The sequence below is a fragment of the Sceloporus occidentalis genome, unplaced genomic scaffold, assembly GCF_023333645.1.
Source record: "Sceloporus occidentalis isolate IW3139 unplaced genomic scaffold, rSceOcc1.0.p SCAF_4, whole genome shotgun sequence".
Classification (NCBI taxonomy): Eukaryota; Metazoa; Chordata; class Lepidosauria; order Squamata; family Phrynosomatidae; genus Sceloporus; species Sceloporus occidentalis.
This window is the reverse complement of record NW_028316984.1, coordinates 66,795,133-66,814,990: the sequence shown is the minus strand read 5'-3', so window position 1 is coordinate 66,814,990 and position 19,858 is coordinate 66,795,133. Positions and strand designations below refer to the sequence as shown.

The 19,858-nt window shown below is 41.3% G+C and overlaps 1 protein-coding gene across 7 annotated transcripts in view; it reads right to left on the bottom strand.

Moving 5' to 3' along the window:
- The window catches only part of LOC149313950 (protein HEG homolog 1-like), an 84,137-nt gene that overhangs the window by 32,993 nt on the left and 31,286 nt on the right, over window positions 1–19,858 (bottom strand). For 5 of the 7 annotated variants that reach the window (XM_089520219.1, XM_089520220.1, XM_089520225.1 and 2 more), the window contains 7 exons: window positions 19,141–19,503; window positions 18,196–18,507; window positions 11,862–12,137; window positions 10,276–10,629; window positions 5,581–5,895; window positions 3,475–3,798; window positions 1,701–2,024 (listed from right to left, as the gene is read on the bottom strand). In XM_089520219.1, coding sequence (XP_089376345.1) covers window positions 1,701–2,024; window positions 3,475–3,798; window positions 5,581–5,895; window positions 10,276–10,629; window positions 11,862–12,137; window positions 18,196–18,507; window positions 19,141–19,503 — 2,268 coding nt within the window. Of the gene's footprint in view, window positions 1–1,700; window positions 2,025–3,474; window positions 3,799–5,580; window positions 5,896–10,275; window positions 10,630–11,861; window positions 12,178–18,195; window positions 18,508–19,140; window positions 19,504–19,858 lie in introns of those variants that run through there. The other 2 variants (XM_089520224.1, XM_089520226.1) reach the window with 2 other exon arrangements.

The window sequence follows — 19,858 nt, the reverse complement described above, 5'->3', positions numbered from 1 at the left end:
CAATGCACATTTATCATAACAGTCATCTCATTCAAACACAATTCCTTTTAAAAATCGGAAAAAGGTCATGGTTATATTTCTAAATCATTGACCGATTTATATTTATTTCACAGTGAGATGCCAATTATCTTATAAAAGAAAGCCAAAAACATATGATCTAGATTACCTTCCCCAGGCTCACAAAATCATCAATCACCAATATAATAGAAAGAATTAATGACAATATGGGTGCCACCTACAAGTCATCTAAGCAAACTCAATGTAAAGTTTCCAAATCTAATATTTCAAAATGACTAACAGGCAGGCACAGCTCCATTATGCTTGGGCCCATCAGCATATGAAAGACCCCCTCTCTCCATCCCAGCTGGCACTACTATGGCCTCAGAGGGAGAGAAGAACAGGCAGTATCTGCTGAACATCATCACATCTCACACTGCCATTCCCTTTTCCTTGTATTTCATGTCTTTTGGGATTGTATGCCTGAAGTCACACAACTGTCAAATTAACAATTTGTAAATTGTTCTGGGAGCCTTTTTAGATGAAAGGTAAGGTATAAATATTCTAAATAAAGAAATAATCCTCATCCACATAGTGACCTGTATAAATATGAGTGTGTGGGGGAAGAAGTTATGCTACTTTCCATGGCATGTTTCATCTACACACCAACTCTTGAGGGACAAGAGTGGGGGGTGGTGGAGGGCGGAAAGAGGATGCAAGAAAAGATCTAAAGGGTTTCTGTTCTCAGGATGTATTTTGAACAGAGTTTCCATTACTGCAATTCACAATGCAGGAACATTCCTCTTTGTGATACTCTAGAAGAGGGGTGTACAACTAGGTTGGGGTAGGGCCAACTTCTGCCCTGTGGTTTGAGTGTTGGATTGGCACTCTGTGAGATCAGAGTTCAAATCACTAGTCAGCCATGGAAACTCACTGGATGACCTTGGGCAAGTCACACACTCTCAGTGTCAGAGGAAGGCAATGGCATAGATTGCAAAACCATTTTTTTTCCAAACTAAAAGTACAATCGGCCCAGATTGTTGGGGGCAATTAGCTTACAGTTGTAAACTGCTTAGACACTGCTAGTTCAGTATGAAGCGGTATATAAATGAAGCTGTATGTTTGTTTCTTATACATGGATTTCTTATACACGGAGTCAAACATCCACGGTTTGAAAATGTTCAAAAAAAGTATAAATTTCAAATATCAAACCTTGATTTTCCATTTTTTATAAGGGACACCATTTTGCTATGTCATTATATTTAATGGGACTTGAGCATCCACAGATTTTGTTATTCACGGGGGATCCTGGAACCAAACCCCAGAATATAATAAGGGTCCACTGTAACATAGTATCACTTCCAAACTGTATTCCAGCCAACTTTGGGCTGGTTTTTCAGGTAGCGGGGGCTGGAGTTTGTGGAGTATGTAGGAAGTAAAGCTACCATGTCTGGGGATATTTTTGCATGTTTTCATAGGTTGCTTGAAAATTAACAATTAGGTGGATTGCCTGCAGGCTTCGGGGGAGTCTCGGGGGGAGGGGCACAGAAATGAGATTGGGGCCTGCATGCAGCCCATGGGACATACTTTCTCCTCTGCTCTAGAGTGAGTAAGAATCCCCACATTTCCACAGGAGGCCTGGTGTATATCCTTGAGGTTAAACTGCTCTGAAACCTGTAACAAATTAGATCTTCATCCTTCACCTGTTACTTCTGATGGCGCCTGAGGATGTGTATGCGTGACTTCAGTGAAATGCATGTCTTCTGGTGACAAATCCATTCCTCTGGTCTGTACCGGAGTTAACACAGATGAAAAATCAGTTAGTCCTATGAGGCTGGAGATATCTCTACCAGAGGCTGTGGATATTTGTGATGATTTATGGGAAGTGCTGCCATCTATTAGAGTTTGCAAGGTCTTCTCTTCACCACTGTCAGATACACCTAGGACAGATGTGCTGTCCATGTGAGAAATGGAAACACTTTTCTCTGTGTTTGAGCTGCTATTCAGCAGACCAGTGTCTTCAACAGCTGAAATACAACAATAATACATTAGATGTGCCACTTACATGTGCTGAGATTGCACAGAATTTCTTGCCATTGTTTATTTCTTTCTCATATATATATATATATATATATATTAATAATAAACTGATTCTCCCTTCTTTCTAATGCAGGGGTGGGGAACCTATGGCTTTCCAAACGTTATTGGTCCCAATTCCCATCAGAACTAATTAGCATGTTCAATGGCCAGAGGGCCACATTTTCCTTGACTCTGTTTTAGTTAAAACAAAGGAAACATGGAAAAGATGCCCTGGATTAAAATCCTTATAAGAAGGACACATTTTGTGTACTGGTGAGATAACAGTTTCACAGATTCTGTGTCAAGATGCCTCTAGAAAGGAATTGAGTCTCTGAATATAAAGAGGTCTAAACCCTAAAGTGCATTCTTTTGTTCCAGGCATCACAGTGGACTGGGAACATCTGGATCATAGGAAGACAATACCATTTATAGGGCCTCCAAGAGTCCCAGTGCCCTTCCTCCAAAACCTTTGGCGAGGTCTTGTTGCTCCAGAATGCCAAACAGTATCCCCTAAATGTCTTCAGTTTCATCACATTTTTGTTCATTTGGCCTCTCCTCTCTCTTTTTTATTTAGAGACTTTTAGAGACCCACCTTTCAGCCTAAAAACATAAACTGAGTTTACAAAACAAACATAAAATATAAACTTTCTTCAAAACATAAACTGACTGAAGCAGGAACTTTTATTAGCTCCTAGTTTGAAAATACAACAAAACACAAGAACCCTCATGGCCATGGAGTTTGAGTTTGTCGGGGGCAGCATCCCTCCAGGGTCCCAGAGAAGTTCAATGCAACCCCCGGAAGTTGCCCATCCTTCATCAAGAGGATGTTCTTGCATTTTTGTGACTGGTGGATTATAAATACAGTGGAGTATGATGATACCTTGGAGGCCTTTCTTGGTCACTGTTGGGGGCCTTTTCTTAGTCACTGTGACCTCCCGTGTGGATTACTCTCGTCTTTATTCCATCTTATTTGCACAATCGTGCAAAAGATTACCACACATGGCACATTTATCCTATTCTTCTCCCATCAGTAAAGTGTAATGGCCCCATCACTTGGTATTAACAGGAGTTTCCATTAATACCAAATGACAGGGACATTACACTACACTTCACTAATGGGAGAAGAATGGGATAAGTGTGCCATGTGTGGTGATCTTTGGCATGATCGCACAAATAGGATGGGATAAGGATAGGAGCAATCTGCTTTGTTCCTGTCCTTATCCTCCATGTGATAATCTCCTAGGAAACGTGGGCTATAAACAGAATAACAATAACAGCTTCATGTTCCACAAGTAATGGCTCCATGCATATCTATCAAATGTGGGGTATTATCAATATGTCATTCCATGAGAGATGGAAAGCACCAGTGTTGGAACAAACATGGACTTCATCATTTACCTGTTGTTTCTGAGGGATCCTGATAATGTGTAACTGCTTTCTCAGTGAAATCAGTGTCTCCTGGTAACAAATCTTTTTGTTTTGTCTGTACCAGAGTCAAAGCATAAGAAGAATCAGGGAGGCTTGAAGAGGTGGAGATTTCATCACTAGTGGTTGTGGATATTTGTGTTGCACTGTGAGAACTGCTGACATCTCTTAAAGTTCGTAATGTCCTCTGTCCACTTCTGTCAAACAGGCCTGGAGGAGATGCACTCTCCATGTGAGAACTAGAAACACTGCTCTCTGTGTTTGAGCTGTTCCTAAATGGATCAACGTCTTCGTCAGCTGAAATGCAACAGAAAAAGGTTGACACACCTCTAATTTTAACAGCAATTTTCATTTTAACACTAAAATTTTGACTGTACATTTTAAAACAATGTTAACAGCAATTTTAAAAACAAAATTAATTTTTAAATTTAAATACTTAAAAATTAAACATTCCAACAACTGAAAATGTTTAGAACAATTTTAACAGTAGAAATTGCAGTTGGAAACTGTGTATGTGAAAGAGCACCATAGTTTTTCTTTCTTTCTTTATATCCATAAACACCCAATGGAAAACACTGGATTAGGAGTACAGTCTAATAATACTACTGATTAGTCAAATTAACAATTTGTAATAGATGAAAGTTTATTTTCCTGTACACTCATCCCTTCACATTCACTGAGGTTAGAGGCACAGGACCCTCATGAATGTGGAAAAAATGCAAATAACAAAAACACTATGTTTTTACCTGAGAGAACATCACTTTAGGAATCTCTAGGTCCTCTGGTGCAACTCTGTGGTCAACATCTGCCAGACATTGACCATAGAATTGCACCGGAGAAGCTACAAATGCCTAGTGGAGTGTTCTCTCTAGGAATCTCTAGGTCCTTCACTGCGACTTTTGGTTAAAGTTGACCACAGAGTTACGCTGGAGGACCTACATATTCCTAGAAAGAATATATTAATAAAACCCGTGAAAAATCAAATCCACAAAAGTCACAGATGTGGAGGAGCAAGTGTACACAGAGGATTTTTATTTCCAGGTATTGTCATAACATGAAGAAATGTTAATTTGTACATCATTCTCATTACCACAATAAAAGGCATTTTTCTTTTTTTACACATTTGTAATATGGATGCGCCATATAAAAAATAATTAAACCAGTCCTTCAACAGTTAAAGATTTTTTTTGCTTTTAAGACTTGGCACAAATATCAACACTTTACCTTCAATAAATCCCAAAATGTTTTTTATTATTTACTATAATTAATGTATATGCTGTCTTCCTCCTAAATTGGACCTAAGACAGCTCACAAAGGATGTTTTAAAAACTGTACAATTTTAAAACACAATTTAAAACATCTGATTAATATAACAAGTTAAAAATATAAAATCATTAAAAACAATTGAAAAAACCTCAATAAGAAGGGTTTCTGGCTGCAGTTACATATTAAAAGCCTGCTTGAAGAAAAAAGATTTTACCTGCCTGCTGAGGAAAGGGGAGCAGGTAAGGGGCCAGCCTAGAATTTGATTCAGAATGCAATATTTCTGGCAAGCAGGACTATATTTTTTATTTATCTTATTGAAGATGTGTAGAGTGATATATTTACTCTCCCCAAAAGTATAAATAAATCCAAATTTTAAAATATTCATATTTGGAAAGTTAGTACCATTTTTTAAAAAATTCATAAAATCGTAACCTTAAACAAAGTTTCCCTTGGACATTTATTATATTTTACTCATAATAATATTGGCACGGCAGTACAAATAGCTTGTTCCAGAGCAAACAAGCAAAATTCTGAATGCCACTCAGCTGGTACTATTGAACATATAGTATATCTTAATATTAGTAAAGACACAAATATTAGTAAAGACAGAAAAATAGTGATATACAATGGTTATTATATAAAACATCATGCTTTCAGTTAGCTTTAACCCCTAAATGGCTAAGAGATTAGTTTTATAATTATCTGCTCTGTTTCTCTTATTTATTTATTTTTATGTTCATATTTTGGTTTTACACCAAACAAGTGAAATAATGATCTGATCTCTGGGGGAAAATGAGGAAATAATGTTTTTACCTGTTGTGTTTGAAGAAACTTGCGCTTCTGTCACTATTGCTTCAGTGCCTCCTGGTGACAAATCCATTTGGCTGGTCTGAACAGGATTCAGCACAGAAGAAGAATCAGGGAGGTCTGAAGAAGTGGAGATTTCACTGCTTGGGTTTGTTGATATTTGTACTGTATTCTGAGAACTGCTGGCATCTCCTGGAGTTTTTAATGTCCTCTTTCCATCTCTGTCAGACAGATCTGGAACAGATGCACTCTCCATGTGAGAAGAGTAAACACTTCCATCCATATTTGAGCTGCTGTTTGGTTGACCATTATCTTCATCAGCTGCAACGTAACAGTGAGAAATTAGAAATCTATGTACCAAGCTGGGAAGAATTACTTCCCATCATCAAGGTCAGGAAAATCTATTTAAAAACAAAACAAATGTATTCAGACTAATTTTTTAAAAATATGCTAAAATGTCAGGGATTAAAATACTCACTATTTTTTTAAAAAAAAACTTGTGTAGTGTGTAGATCAATCTAAGGGTGATTATTTGTGCAAGCGGTAGAAATGGACTATGGCTGTGTGAGAGATGATGCTTAGACTTTAATGTGTTTTCTCTTATTACCTGTAGTACAGTGGTTCCTGTTCTATTGAATGCTGTTCTCTTTTTATCTGGTAGGTTGCACACAGCACATGCAGGGGGATAGGATCACATCATGGATGCATAAACCTTTGCTAGGCTCTGTGTCTATGTATGTGCTTGCATGCAAAAACCTGAAGACTTTTTGTTTCTTCTCAACTTTTGTGCTGGTACTCCATGGAATCCCAAGGGGTGTGGCCTTGATACATAGGAACACCGTGTCCCTCACCAGGAACCACATCCGACAGACGTCCTATATAGAGTGTATTTACCTGACCCTAAAGGCGAGGGACAGTCTAGGGATTCTGTTGGTGTATCGGCCACCCCGTGCGCTAACGGACTCCCTTAACGAGCTGACACAGCTGGTCGTTGAACTGATGCTGGAGACGCCCAGGCTACTTGTCCTGGGTGACTTCAACATCTCCCTCACGGCCAGCTATGTTCCACCCGGTGTGGCTCGCGAATTCATGGATACCATGGTGGCCATGGGCCTGTCCCAGCTAATTTTGGGTCCTACGCATTGTGCGGGTAATACTCTCGATTTGGTCTTTTGTTCTGATGTGGAAAATCCGTGGGCGGAAATAACTAATATTTCCCCCCTGCCATGGACGGATCATTTCCTGGTTGAGGTGAACATCAAGGTCTCTACCCAGATCCCTCCCGGGGGTGGCGGACCTATTAGGATGGTCCACCCTCGAAGGCTAATGGAACCCAAAAGGTTCCAGGAAGCCCTAGAGGGACACATGGTTGGAAGTGACGGCGATTCTGTTGATGCCCTGACTGGTATCTGGAATACCGGTCTCTCGAGGGCTATGCACAGTATCGCTCCCAAGCGCCCTCTCAGACCCGCTTCCAAACGTAAGCCCTGGTATACGGAAGATCTCCGGGCAAGGAAGCGGGAGCTGCGACGGCTAGAGTACCGTTGGCGAAAACACCTTCGCTTAGACGACAAGACTCTCCTAGCCCAACGGTTAGAGGACTACGGAGAGGCGATACGAGCAGCAAAGAACTTGTTCTATGGTGCTCGTATCGCGTCCGCGGAGTCGCGGCCCGCAGAGTTGTTCAGGGTAGTCAGGGAGCTAACTCAGCTCCCTCCTGCCCTGAACCAGATCCTTGAACCTTCTAAGGCCTGCTGTGACCAATTTAACAACTTCTTCGCGGATAAAACTTCTCGGATAAGCGAAGGTCTTAACGCTGACATTCAGGCAGAACCTAGGGTAGAGGCATCCAGAGCCTCCGTGGACTTTGTTAAACTGGATCGGTTTGAGTTGGTAAGTACCGATGATGTGGACAAGATCCTCAGAAGTGTTCGGAAGACAACCTGCTCTCTCGATCCCTGTCCCTCGTGGCTAGCGGCCCAGGGGGGACCGGCAGTAACTTTGTTGCTGCGACGGATTATTAATACATCTCTGAGGGAAGGGCAATTTCCATCTGAGCTAAAATTGGCCATTGTAAAACCTTTATTAAAAAAGCCCTCCCTCGACCCCCTGGAATATAATAATTATCGGCCAGTTTCACTGCTGCCATTTTTGGGGAAGGTGATCGAGAGGGCGGTTGCAATCCAGCTTCAGGCGGTCTTGGAGGAAACGGATTATCTGGACCCATTTCAAACTGGCTTTCGGGCGGGTTACGGGGTTGAGACGGCCATGGTCGCCTTGGTCGATGATCTCCGTCTGGGCATTGACAGGGGAAGCGTGTCCCTGTTGGTGCTCTTGGACATCTCAGCGGCTTTCGATACCATAGACCATGGTATCCTTCTGGGGCGCCTGGCAGAGGTGGGGATCGGGGGCACTGCGCTCCAGTGGTTCCGGTCCTACCTCTCTGGGAGGTCCCAGATGGTGCAGCTGGGAGACGTGTGCTCCGATGAGAGGGCCCTTAAAACTGGGGTCCCTCAAGGAGCCATTCTGTCTCCCATGCTATTTAACATTTACATGAAACCGCTGGGAGAGATCATCCGGAGACATGGGGCGCGGGGTTATCAGTACGCTGATGACACCCAAATAATCTTCTCTATGTCTCCGACTGATGCAGTGACTGAGGATGGCGTCTCTCCTCTCGTGGCCTGTCTGGAGTCAGTAATGGATGAGGGAAAACCGACTCAAGCTGAATCCAGAGAAAACGGAGGTACTCGTGATAGGTTCCCCTGGTCCAGGAATGGCGGTGGTTCCACCTGTCCTGAACGGGGTCACGCTCCCTGTGAGGGACTCCGTGCGCAGTCTGGGGGTGCTTCTTGACTCGTCCCTTCACCTGACTGCTCAGGTGAATGCGACGGTCAAGAGCACCTGTCATCAGCTTCGGCTTATTCGCCAGCTGCGCCCATACCTGGCCCAGAGGGACCTTGAAACTGTGGTACATGCTCTGGTAACCTCGAGACTGGATTTCTGCAATGCACTCTACATGGGGCAACCCTTATACCAAACCCGGAAGCTACAAATGGTACAAAACATGGCAGCCAGGCTGGTCACTGGTACCTCCAGGGCCAGCCACATTACACTGGTGCTAAAAAATCCGCATTGACTGCCGATTCGCTTCCGGGCGCAATATAAGGTGTTGGTGATGACCTATAAAGCCCTAAATGGCTTGGGCCCAGGATACCTGAAGGACCGCCTCTCCCCGTATATTCCATCCCGCACCCTCAGAACATCTGGGCAGCAACTACTTAGGGTTCCCGGGGCTAGGCTTGTCTCCACTTCCAGGAAGACATTCTCCATCACCGCCCCGGCCCTTTGGAATACGCTGCCCGTAGAGCTCCGCTCGGCCGCCTCCCTGGCCCAATTCAAAAAGGATCTGAAGACCTTCCTTTTTGGCAACGCATTCCCCGACTAAGAGTCCTATGGACCTCCTTCCTCCTCACTGGCAAAAGGACTGGCTAACTCGGGGCTTTTTTGTTTTTATGGTAATTGTTTTTAATGGTGTGATATGTTTTTAATGTGTATTGTACTGTGTTTTGGAAAGATGTAAACCGCCCTGATCTGAGGAAGGGCGGTATATAAATAAAAATTTTATTATTTATTATTATTATACCAACATTTTGCCAATGCAAGATGACTGCTGACTTACAGAATAGCACAATCGCTCGGAAAATGGCAAAAAAGGATCTTTTCTCTGTTTTGTTCTCACTCATGGGGCAGAGAGAAGGATATACTTTATGCTCACACCATAATTCCATACATATTTTGAAAATAATTGCTGCCATTAATAATCTGTTGTTGTTTTTAGTTCATTGAAGAGAATTGAAGGAAATTTAACTGTTACATTTAGCACAATCTTTACTGGTGTAATTGTAAATGCATTATTTTTCACTGGCAAAATTAATTAGACATCAGATTTTTAATGAAAGTATTCAAATGTTTTCTTTCACACATGTAACATTTTGTTTGGAGAGGGACTGTGCTTGAGTAGCAGAATCAGGAGACATAACTATGAAGATACAACATGTGATAGACATATATATATCCCAATGCAGAATTTTAGTCTCCATTTATTCGATGTTTTTCTTAACTATGGGCACAAACAGACAGGCCAAAATAAAACTGCTTTGGGTCACTTTGAAGGTATGCTGTTTAAATGATGCATGCATCCTAAGAGCCCGGAAGCCACACCAAAGCCATGCTCCAGTCCTAAGGACTGGAGCCCAGCTTTGGCACAGCTTCTGGCCTCTTAAGATGCGTGTGTCATTTAAACAGCATACCTCCAAAGTGGCCTGAAGCAGCTTTATTTTGGCCTGTCTGTATGGGCCCTATCTTTGTGTTTTATAGCTGACATTTTAAAAACCTAATCAAAAAAAGATATTGAAATCAGAAATTCTGCTTTGATGTCAGCACCATCTTTCCTACTGTTAAACTTCAAAAAACAAATGAAAGACCAAAGATAGGTTTAATTTTCCAAACTGTTTTAAAAACACCTCTTTATGTAGACATAATCTTATCTGTCCTTGTCCTTTTTCTTTTTCTTTTTCCTACTGAGTCTGCACACTGTGGACCTCTCTTTACCCTAGACAAGCAAAATACTGCCCTGAAATCTTTATTCTAGAGAAGTATAAGAATGCTCTGAAATTCAAGGAGCACTTCATCCTTTACCTGTTGTTTCTGAAGGACCATGAGAAAGTGTAACAGCTTCCTCAGTGAGCACCTTCCTCAGTGAAACAGCTTCCTTGGTGAAATCATTGTCTAATGACAAATCCATTTCTCTGCTCTGTACTGGAGTCAAGGCATAAGAAGAATCAGGGAGTCCTGAAGCAGTGGAAATTTCATCACTATTGGTTGTAGATATTTGTGTTGTCTTGTGAGAATTACTGATATTTATTAAAGTTCGTAACATTGTCTCTCCACCTCTCTCAGACAAACCTGGAGCAGATACACTGTCCATGTGAGAACTGGGAATGCTTCCAACTGTGTTTGAGGTGGTTCTCAGAAAAACACTGTCTTCAACAGCTGAAACACAACAGAAAAAGAAATAGATGTTCCACCTCCATGTGATGTGGGAATTACAGTTGATTATGGCAACGTATTTTAAACCACCTTGGAATACTCCTTGCCTTAGAAAACCTTATGAAATTCATTAGGTCACCGTAAGTTGACAGGCGACTTGAAGGCATCTACACATTTATAGTTTTTTGTGGGTTTTGGGGGCTATGTGGCCATGTTCTAGAAGAGTTTATGCCTAACGTTTCACCAGCATCTGTGGCTGGCATCTTCAGAGCCCGAAAAACCCACAAAAATCTATGGATGCCGGCCATGAAAGCCTTCAACTTCACATCTACACATTTCTTCCTTATATTCAGGCAGATTTAATTTACAACATTACTTTTGGGAGCATTAAATTAAAGTTTTATACTGAGGAAATTTTCTCCTTCAAACATTTCATCAAATCAGAAGAAACTGAAGCAGAAAACGTTCCACTTTGACATCAGTTCCCTCTTAATGGCTGTCATCCTTCAAAAACAAATAACAAAGTAACAGAGATGCTACTTTCCCCAGTAATAATTTTGATACTTCTTTCAAGAGAGGTGCATAATTGTTCTTATATAAATCTTGCAAAGTTTTAGACTCAGGCTGAGAAAGTGTGGCATCAGCCAATTTTTGTAAACTCCCATGACTGATGTGGTTTTGTCCTTGAGGTGTGGTGCTAATGGCCATTTTGCTTTGTTTGGGGAACAGGAGGTTTCACCATTTTAAGACCTGGGTTTTTCCCCCCCAAGAAAAAGTAACTGCCTGGGCCTAGAACATCAGGCTTTAGAAACAGACTGGAATGGCGTTTCAGTACTGTGTGGTGCTTTTTTGAATATTTGTAATGAATTTTAAAGTTTTAAATTTTATAAATTGTTTAATTGCTTTAAAATAACTTTTATATTTATAGTATTGAGGTTTTTGTATAGTTTTTAATCAGTATTATTTTTAAATGTGTTAGCTGCCTTGAGTCTAATTATTGGGAGAAAGATATAATGAATATAACAACAACAACAACAGATAAATAAGAAAGGGGTGTGCCTCTTCCAGGGGAGAATGCGCTCCTCAATGCCTAGTGGTTGCCCATTCCTGATTTATATTATCTCTTTCTCTCCTTTCTTATGTTAATTCCTTACAGTTTAAAATTTATCTTCATACCAGATGAGTGAAACTCTGCTCTCACATTAGGAAAAAATGTAGAAATCTTTATTTTTTACCTGTTGTTCCTGAAGGAGCCTGATATTTTGTGACTACTGCTTCAGTAAAAACAGGGCCTCCTAGTAACAAATCCATTTGGCTTGTATGTACCGGGATGCTAGAAGTTTTGGACAGTTGTGTTGCATTGTGAGAATGGCTGACATCTCTTGGAGTTCGTAACGTTCTCTCTCCCTCTCCTTCAGAAAAAACTGAAACAGGCATGCTGTCATTCTGAGAAATGGAAACATCTTTTTCTGTAACTGAGCTGTTCCTCAGCTGACCACTGTTACTGTCACCTGAAACACAAGAGGATGAAATAGGATGTGCCACCTGCATGTACCAAGATGACCTCACCAATTTAGTTGTAAAGATGGCATTCCTAATGAAAAACAAGTTAATCTCTACATCCCAATTGTGAGTCTAATAAAAGCCAGGGATACTCATGGGGGGAAAGTTGCATCTTAAAACGTCTACAGAAAGTTTTTGCACGTGAAATGGATGTCAGTAAAATAGATGCTATGGTACACCATATATACGTATGTATAAGTCGAGAAATTTAGGTCAAAATTTTGATCCAAAAAACCTAGGTTGACTAGGTCAATATGGTGATTGACCCAAGCCTCTCCCCAGCCAGGCTGCCTCTGCAATGGGCAGCCAGGCTGGAGAGAGGCTAGGAAGGTCAGCTGATCACCCTGCAGCTTCTCCCTAACTGGTCTTCCTCCCTAGAAGAAAGCCCATCTGTGGAGAGGTTGGAAAGGGTGAGCGATCACCCTGCAGCCTCCTCCAAGCTGGGCTTTCTCCCCAGGAGAAAGCCCAGCTGGCTGGGAAGGGCGAGTGAGCTGGGCTCCTACCTGGGAGAAAGCCCAGCTGTGGAGAGGCTGGAAAGGGTGGCCGATCACCTTGAAGCCTCTCCGCAGCTAGGCTGCCTCCTGAAGTCTGATCCTGGACTTATCCATGGGTCCCACCACAATCCATACTTTTGGCCCCAAAATTTGACCTCGACTTATACATGAGGTCAACTTATAGTCGAGTATATACAGTATTCACGAATATCTGCCACAAGAATTCAGGGAAATTAGAGCAAAGCAAAGCATATATTGTCCACATGCAGATGTAACTGACCTTAGGAAATTCTGAAGAAATCCAGTGTGGTGTAGTAGTTTGAGCATTGCACTACAACTCTGGAAAACAGGCTCTGATGCCCTGCTTGGCCATGGAAACCTAGTGGTGACCTTGTGTGAATCAAACACTCTCAGCTTCAGAAAAAAACATTATAGGTTTACCTTAGGGTTGCCCTAAGTCAGAAATGACTTGAAGGCACACAACAACAACAAGAACAACACTCTGAACCACTGTGAGATCGGTTTTCAGTGAGCTCTGTTTTCAAATAAATCTCTATAGGACTGTTTGACCAAATGTCTCAGGGCTACAAAGGGCAGGGCATACATGAGTAGATAGAGAGCAAAGGACAAGAATTACAAAAGAGAAGAAGAGGAAGACAAAGACAGATGTAATGCTTCATTAAATGTATATTTTAAACAAATACTTGTATAGCATCTTCAATCTTTTTCTTTATAGAAGACAAAGCTAGAACACCTTTCCTCTTTAAAAAGAAGGGAACTGACTTATTCAATAAACTATGTCATGCTACACCAGATCTTCAAACAGTATTTTATTCATTTTATTTTTACCCCACTATTTTTCTTACAGGATTATCAAGGAAACTGACATACGTTTATTAAAAATTAAATTAAATTAAATCTGCTTATTTCCTCTTTAATACATGTAGAAGGTACCATCCTGGTTTCTTGTCATTGTATACAGATGCCAAAATGTTGCCCATGTCCTACCCTCAAGGGTCTCGTGGATGAGAGTGGGAGTGGAATCTAACAAAGTGAAGGTAGTATCATATTAGTTCTGCATAACACATTACAATTGTATTCTATTCTGAAATGAGGACTGCCAACAATGCAGATAAAGGGGAGACTAAAGGCCACTGGAAGCAACAGGTATCTCAAAGCCTCCACTCTTGAACAGACACCATCCTGGTATACAAGACACCACACAAAAACCTTGGTCTGCTCAGGTCAGGTCCCTCACTCGCAAATTTGATTTCATCTTCACTGAAAACCATATTCATCAATGGAGAAGATCCAGGAGCTGCCAATCCACCATTCATTCATTCATTCATTCATTCATTCATTCATTCATTCCACACACCCTCATTCCTTATACTGAAGGTTGCTGTCTGGTCATAATCCATGGCACTGCAATGTACAATGTAAGGAGCCCTGGTGGCACAGTGGTTAAATGCCTGTACTGCAGCCACTCACTCACAAACCACAAGGTTGTGAGTTCAGTACCAGGCAGGTGCTCCAGGTCAATTCAGTCTGGCATCCTTCTGAGGTCACTAAAATGAGTATCCAGTTTGTTGGGGACAATTAGCTTACATATTGTAAACCAGTTAGGGAGTGCTTAAGTGCACTGATAAGTGGTATAGAAACATACTTGCTATTGCTATAATATACATACATTTCCATATCCCCCATTGCAGCAGGAAATAAGGCACCCTGATCAATTTTCCTTAGAAATTGGTGTATGAGGAAAGCAATAATTACACAGGCACACAGGCAGCAAAAGATTCACACTGTGGCAATTCAGAGAAGCCCTACCATGTGGCAGAGTTGAGGGCAGTTGCCTTGTGAAATGGTGGTTTGTAAGGAAGGAACAGCAATAGTGGCTTTGTGCCCATTCTACTCTGTTGAAAGACAGAAATGTGTGTTGTAGGCCACCGTTGCTTAGGCTATCTGATCTGAGGGACTGACAATGTTTTCCCCCAGTGTTTCAGGGACCAGCACTATATTTGTGCCTATTGGCTACAATGCTTGCTTTCTTTCCAGAAGGCTCTCAAGGGACTAGCAATATGTGGTTTAGAAACTGGCACCAAGGACCACCACTTTGAGCAGCCTTGTTCTAAGCACCTTTGCCTCTAAACTGGCCTGCTCTCCATCAGGTGCAGTGGAGGATGCTGTCCTGTTGCCAGTGTTAAAATAAGATTCAACAGTCAATCCATTGGTATCTGTCTGGGAATTGGGAGAGGGCAATTTATGTCCTTATTCTCAGGCAACAAAACATCTCAGGCTGGCCTTGGATGAGGCTATTTAAGAGGAAAAGTAGAGGCTATTCATAGCTAATCCCTCAGCTCTGATCAACAGGAAACAATAAAATGGGCTGAATTTGCAAAGAGGAAACATTCCATTTAAAAGGGACCAGAGATCTTAATAGTTCTTTGCCTGTCCACTTTGGGCAGACTGGCATTATAGTTACATTTTACCACAAAAAGTCACCACAAATCAGATCTGAAAAAAATACTGACAGGCAACTGAACGGGCCAACAACAATGTCAGGTATAGCAGTTGTGAAAGCTACCAGAGCTGCCAAACTCTGGTACAGCCCATGAGGACTACCTATGAGTCTGATATGGCTAGTGGTAGATGGCCATCAGGGCCAGTCCAGAATTAGGCAAAACAGAGGAGGCAGATGCTGGGGCAGTAGCAGCAGTCCTTCGGTGCTCCTACTTTACTCTTTTCCATCTCTTCACTCACTAAACTGGCCAGTTCCTTTCAAGTGTAGTTGTGGAGGAACCTATCTCAATACCAGTGTTGAATTATAAATCAACTGCCAGTCCAGTTGGCTTTTGAATCTGTTCTGTGTAGGGTACCATCAACATAGTACTGCTCTGGGTCATTGTGAGAAATAAAAAATGTGGGAGAGGACACAATTGACATAAGGGGGAGGGCCATCCATCTGAGGATGCTCTTCTGAAGGATGACTTCCTCAAACCTGGAACCAGCCCTGGCATAAATGTTAAATGAAGCCATTCCATGACTTAGGTAGATAGATCACAATAATAAGCAAAGTAGTATTCAAAACAAACAGCTGTGGCTAAAACCAATATTTCACAACACACTGCAGATTATGAAAATTTGACATATAATCACAGATAACTCATCCAATGTGTTCCTATAGGCAGCAATTTTTTATTAGCAGTCAAAGCCTCACTTCTCCCACCCCATCTAATGCCATTGTCCTGTCTGTAGAAAGTACTTTTTCCTGTTTATCTAAGGTTTCCTTCAGAAAAAGCAGACTCTTTCTAGGGTCCCTGTTGTTACTTTAGCCCTGAAGAGGTTGCCTGTTTGTTTATTTGTTGGAATCATTACTGTGGAAGAAAGGGAGTAATATGGCTAATAATAATCTATTACAAATATAACATGGGGCTGGGGCAGTGTGAGGTCATTTAAAAAGTCCCTTTTACAAAATAACATAAGAAGGGGTAATGTTATTACTCCCTGCCCCCTGCATATGACAGGTATGATCAGTTGTTATTTTTTTCTTCTTAGTCTTCTCTGTTTTGTTCCCATTTTAGTGTATGTGTTGTCTTCGTTTTGGGAGACAAAATATTTTCTTTAGCAATTTTTGGGTGCTTCTTCCCAATTTTTAGGCCATTCTTTTCAAATGATTTTTTAAAGGAACAAAAATTGTGAAAAATAACAAGTAATGCAATAAATATTTTCTCTCTTATACTGTAAACAATTAGAAGGAAGCCCTACTGTGAAATAATTAGCTGCTTCTTCAGAGTAATTACTCAAATTTTTATCTGCTCTCCATTTTCATAGACACCTTTGCTGATGAAAGCCTGTGTCTATTATAAAACTACTTTGGTAAATTACAGTAAAATATGCATTTCCTTTCTTTGAACCTTTTCCTCTGTTTATTTGAAAATCCACTGCAGCCTGCGGATATTTCTTCAGCTACACCTTCTGGCTTCCAGAGCCAATGATGCCTTTGACTACTAATTTATGAATTCATCAAATATTATGACTTTCTGTGTAAACAGCTAGTAGATAGCCAGACCAGATACAAAGAATTATAGCTGGTGTACTTTGAGAGAGCCTGGTGGATAAACATGCAAATGGGGAGAATGCACTATCCCTGGGTTCAGCCAACATGCTTTAAGAATGATTGAATAGGAAAAAGTTGGAGGAGATACTACTTTTCAAATTCCTTCTATACTGTTGTGCCTCCCTTTCCAAATAGTTCCTTTACAAATGGAAATCATGCTTTTTTCAATTACCACTGCCTACAGTACCTCAAACAGTATGCAACTTTGTTATTGTTGTTGCTATGTGACTTCAAGTCATTTCCAATTTATAGTGATCCTAAGATGAAGCTATCATGAGGTTTTCTTGACAAGAATTATTCAGAGTAGATTTGCCTTTACCTTCCTCTGAGGCTGAGAGAATGTGACTTGCTCAAGGTCATCCAGAAGGGTACTAAGAGTACATTATCCAGGTATTTTATGGACACCATCAGTAGGCAGCACTGATTTCTAATTTAACCTAGAATGGGAATTTTTTGAGTTGTATCAAAATTGTCACATAGACCCGATTTAGACGGGCCTTTGCGGCGACCCCGTCAAGTGCTAGGGGTTGGCCGAGGATGCACCGTCCATATTGGCCTTACCCCTAGCACGTGACGGGGGCATCAAAATGGCGGTACCCTGTACACATGGGTACCGCCATTTTGATGCAATGGACACATAGCGTCCACACGTCCCTGTGCCTTTGTGACGCTGCAAGTGTGCCATTGGTGCATTGCGGCATCACAAAGGCACCGCAAAAGAACCCGCTTTTTGCAGGTTCTTTTTGTTCTGCAACTGAGCCATGCGGTTTGTCCGTTGCAGCTCCCTCTCGGAGCAAACCAGGGCGGCGGGAGACCACCCTTTTTGGGCGGTCTGTATCCCACCATAATTTCTTCTGTGTTAAGCTAAACAACTTGTCAAATATCTAGTCCTCAAATTTTCATAGTGGTTCATTGCCTTTAGAAGACACTCTCCCCTTCCAATTAATCCTATTTATTGCTTTTCATGTTTAGTGCACTTTATTGCAGGGCTAGCAGTCATGCAGTATTCCAGGTATTGCTGGACAGTAAATCTCATCCTTCTTACTAATGGCTATGTTGACTACGGTTGCTGGATCATAAAGTCCAACAACATCTGGAGGGCCATAGCACTCACAATTCTGCTTTAAAGCACCCAACATTTTCAGACATGTCATCTCAGAAGTCATTACAAGAAAAGTGCAAGACTCATTGCAGACACAAGGCGCCTGACACTGAAAAACACTGGCTTTCCTTCAGCTACTAAGTGGGTCCATAGGTGCCCCTTCTGGCTCACAGCTCTCATGCCATTACACTTTACCAGTTCTAAAGTACTCTGCTATTATGTTACTGTGTGCAATTAAATGAAGAAATAAACCTATGAACCCCAGGGGAGTGGGGTTAAAAAAGGCATACTTGTCTTTGAGTAAAAGTAGGAATGGTTAAGCACAGTCCCTTCTGAAGACCCAGCAAGTTGTGTGGCATCCTTTGTGCTACTTCTTCTTCTTGAATGTGTTGCTTGAGATGGGAACTGGGAATGAACAGTAGAGCTGGTGATTTCCCTCTGAGAAACTGGATCTGCCACTGTGATGTTCTCTGTAAGAAACAGTGATGGTCCTTCTACAGCGCTGTTGGTTGTGTTAGAACTGTTCCTGTTTTTGTTCTGCAAATCAGAAGTTGTGCTGTCTGCCTTCCAGTGGCTATCCATATGGTGGCTGCTTTCAGTGGCTGAAATATGAAGCAAGAAAATTAAATGCTTATCAAAATCTAATGAGCTGATCTTTGAAGTGTTCCACACGTTTTATTAAACTACACCTACCATCAGTTTTGATGTCTTTGTACATAATCAATTCTATCTGATTCAACAGCTGCACAGGGCATACCACCTCTATATTATACCTGTACCCAAAACAGATGTTAATGTGTGAAACATTCTCCAAGCCCTTTTATTGTTCTTTAATTCTTTTAAAATAAAAGCAATCTCAGCATACTATACACTTCTCTGAAATAACTTTTTGGGGGCTTGCTTCTTAAATTTCTATTGGCCAGGGGTTTTCTGATCAAAACAGTATTGCAGTCTGTTGCTGTCTGAATGCCTTTAATCAGCATGCAGAAAATTTTCAACAGAAAAAAAAATCGAGTAAAAATAAACAGTAAGAAAAAAAAAAGTTGAGCAACTTTTCTCTGCTGTTTCTTCACTCAAGAATGTAGCTTCCAGTGATTTCTCTTAAAAAGAAAGGAAGGAAGGAAGAAAGACACATATTTTCTGTGTCTTATCAGCCTTCCCTTTATCCTCTTCAGTAAGCTTTGCCATTTCAGCTTTTGCTAATCTATTCAAGTACTTTTGATAGTGAAACTCACCTGAGTGATTAACTTCTGAAATTGAAGCAACTGGTATCTTGGGAGAACTTATCCTGAGAGTCACTGTTTCAAACTTAGCAGTATCCACAGTATTTGGTGAGGCCTCATCAGTTCTTCTGATCCGCATCACTGAAGATGAATGGTGGGTTAAATGACCAGATCTAATCATTTCTGTATGAGATGTGGAGCTTCCTGTTACAGCTATAGAATCAGGAGCACTGTTGGCTATTGTCCTCAATGTCCTTCCTTTGCCACTGCCAAGGGTATGAAAGGCATCTGTATTATATGTATGAGAATTTGAAGTCCTTGTTTCAGTGTCTAGGCTCTCCAGTCTCTCCATTACCTCTTGTTTGCTCATGATGGCTGAAAGAAAATGGAACAAACACAAAAAGTTAAAAAAGGGGGGGGGGGGGGAAACCAACAGGGCTGATCTTAATTACTCTGCACAACTTCATACTTTACAGAGGACAGTAGATAGTTGTGTATTTTTGAATAAAGATGCCCTAATATTTGTATGTACCACAAGATGTGTGTGCATGGCTTAGTATGCATTTAAGTATGTGTGAGAGGGTGAACATGTGCATACTGTACGTACATGTGCTCACACAGAAAATAATGTTGCCATGGGGTTGAGGGGTGCAGCACATGGATGGCATCCCCCTTCAATTATATCTCATGTGAATTATTGTGGACTTCCACATTTTTCTATAGGTTTATA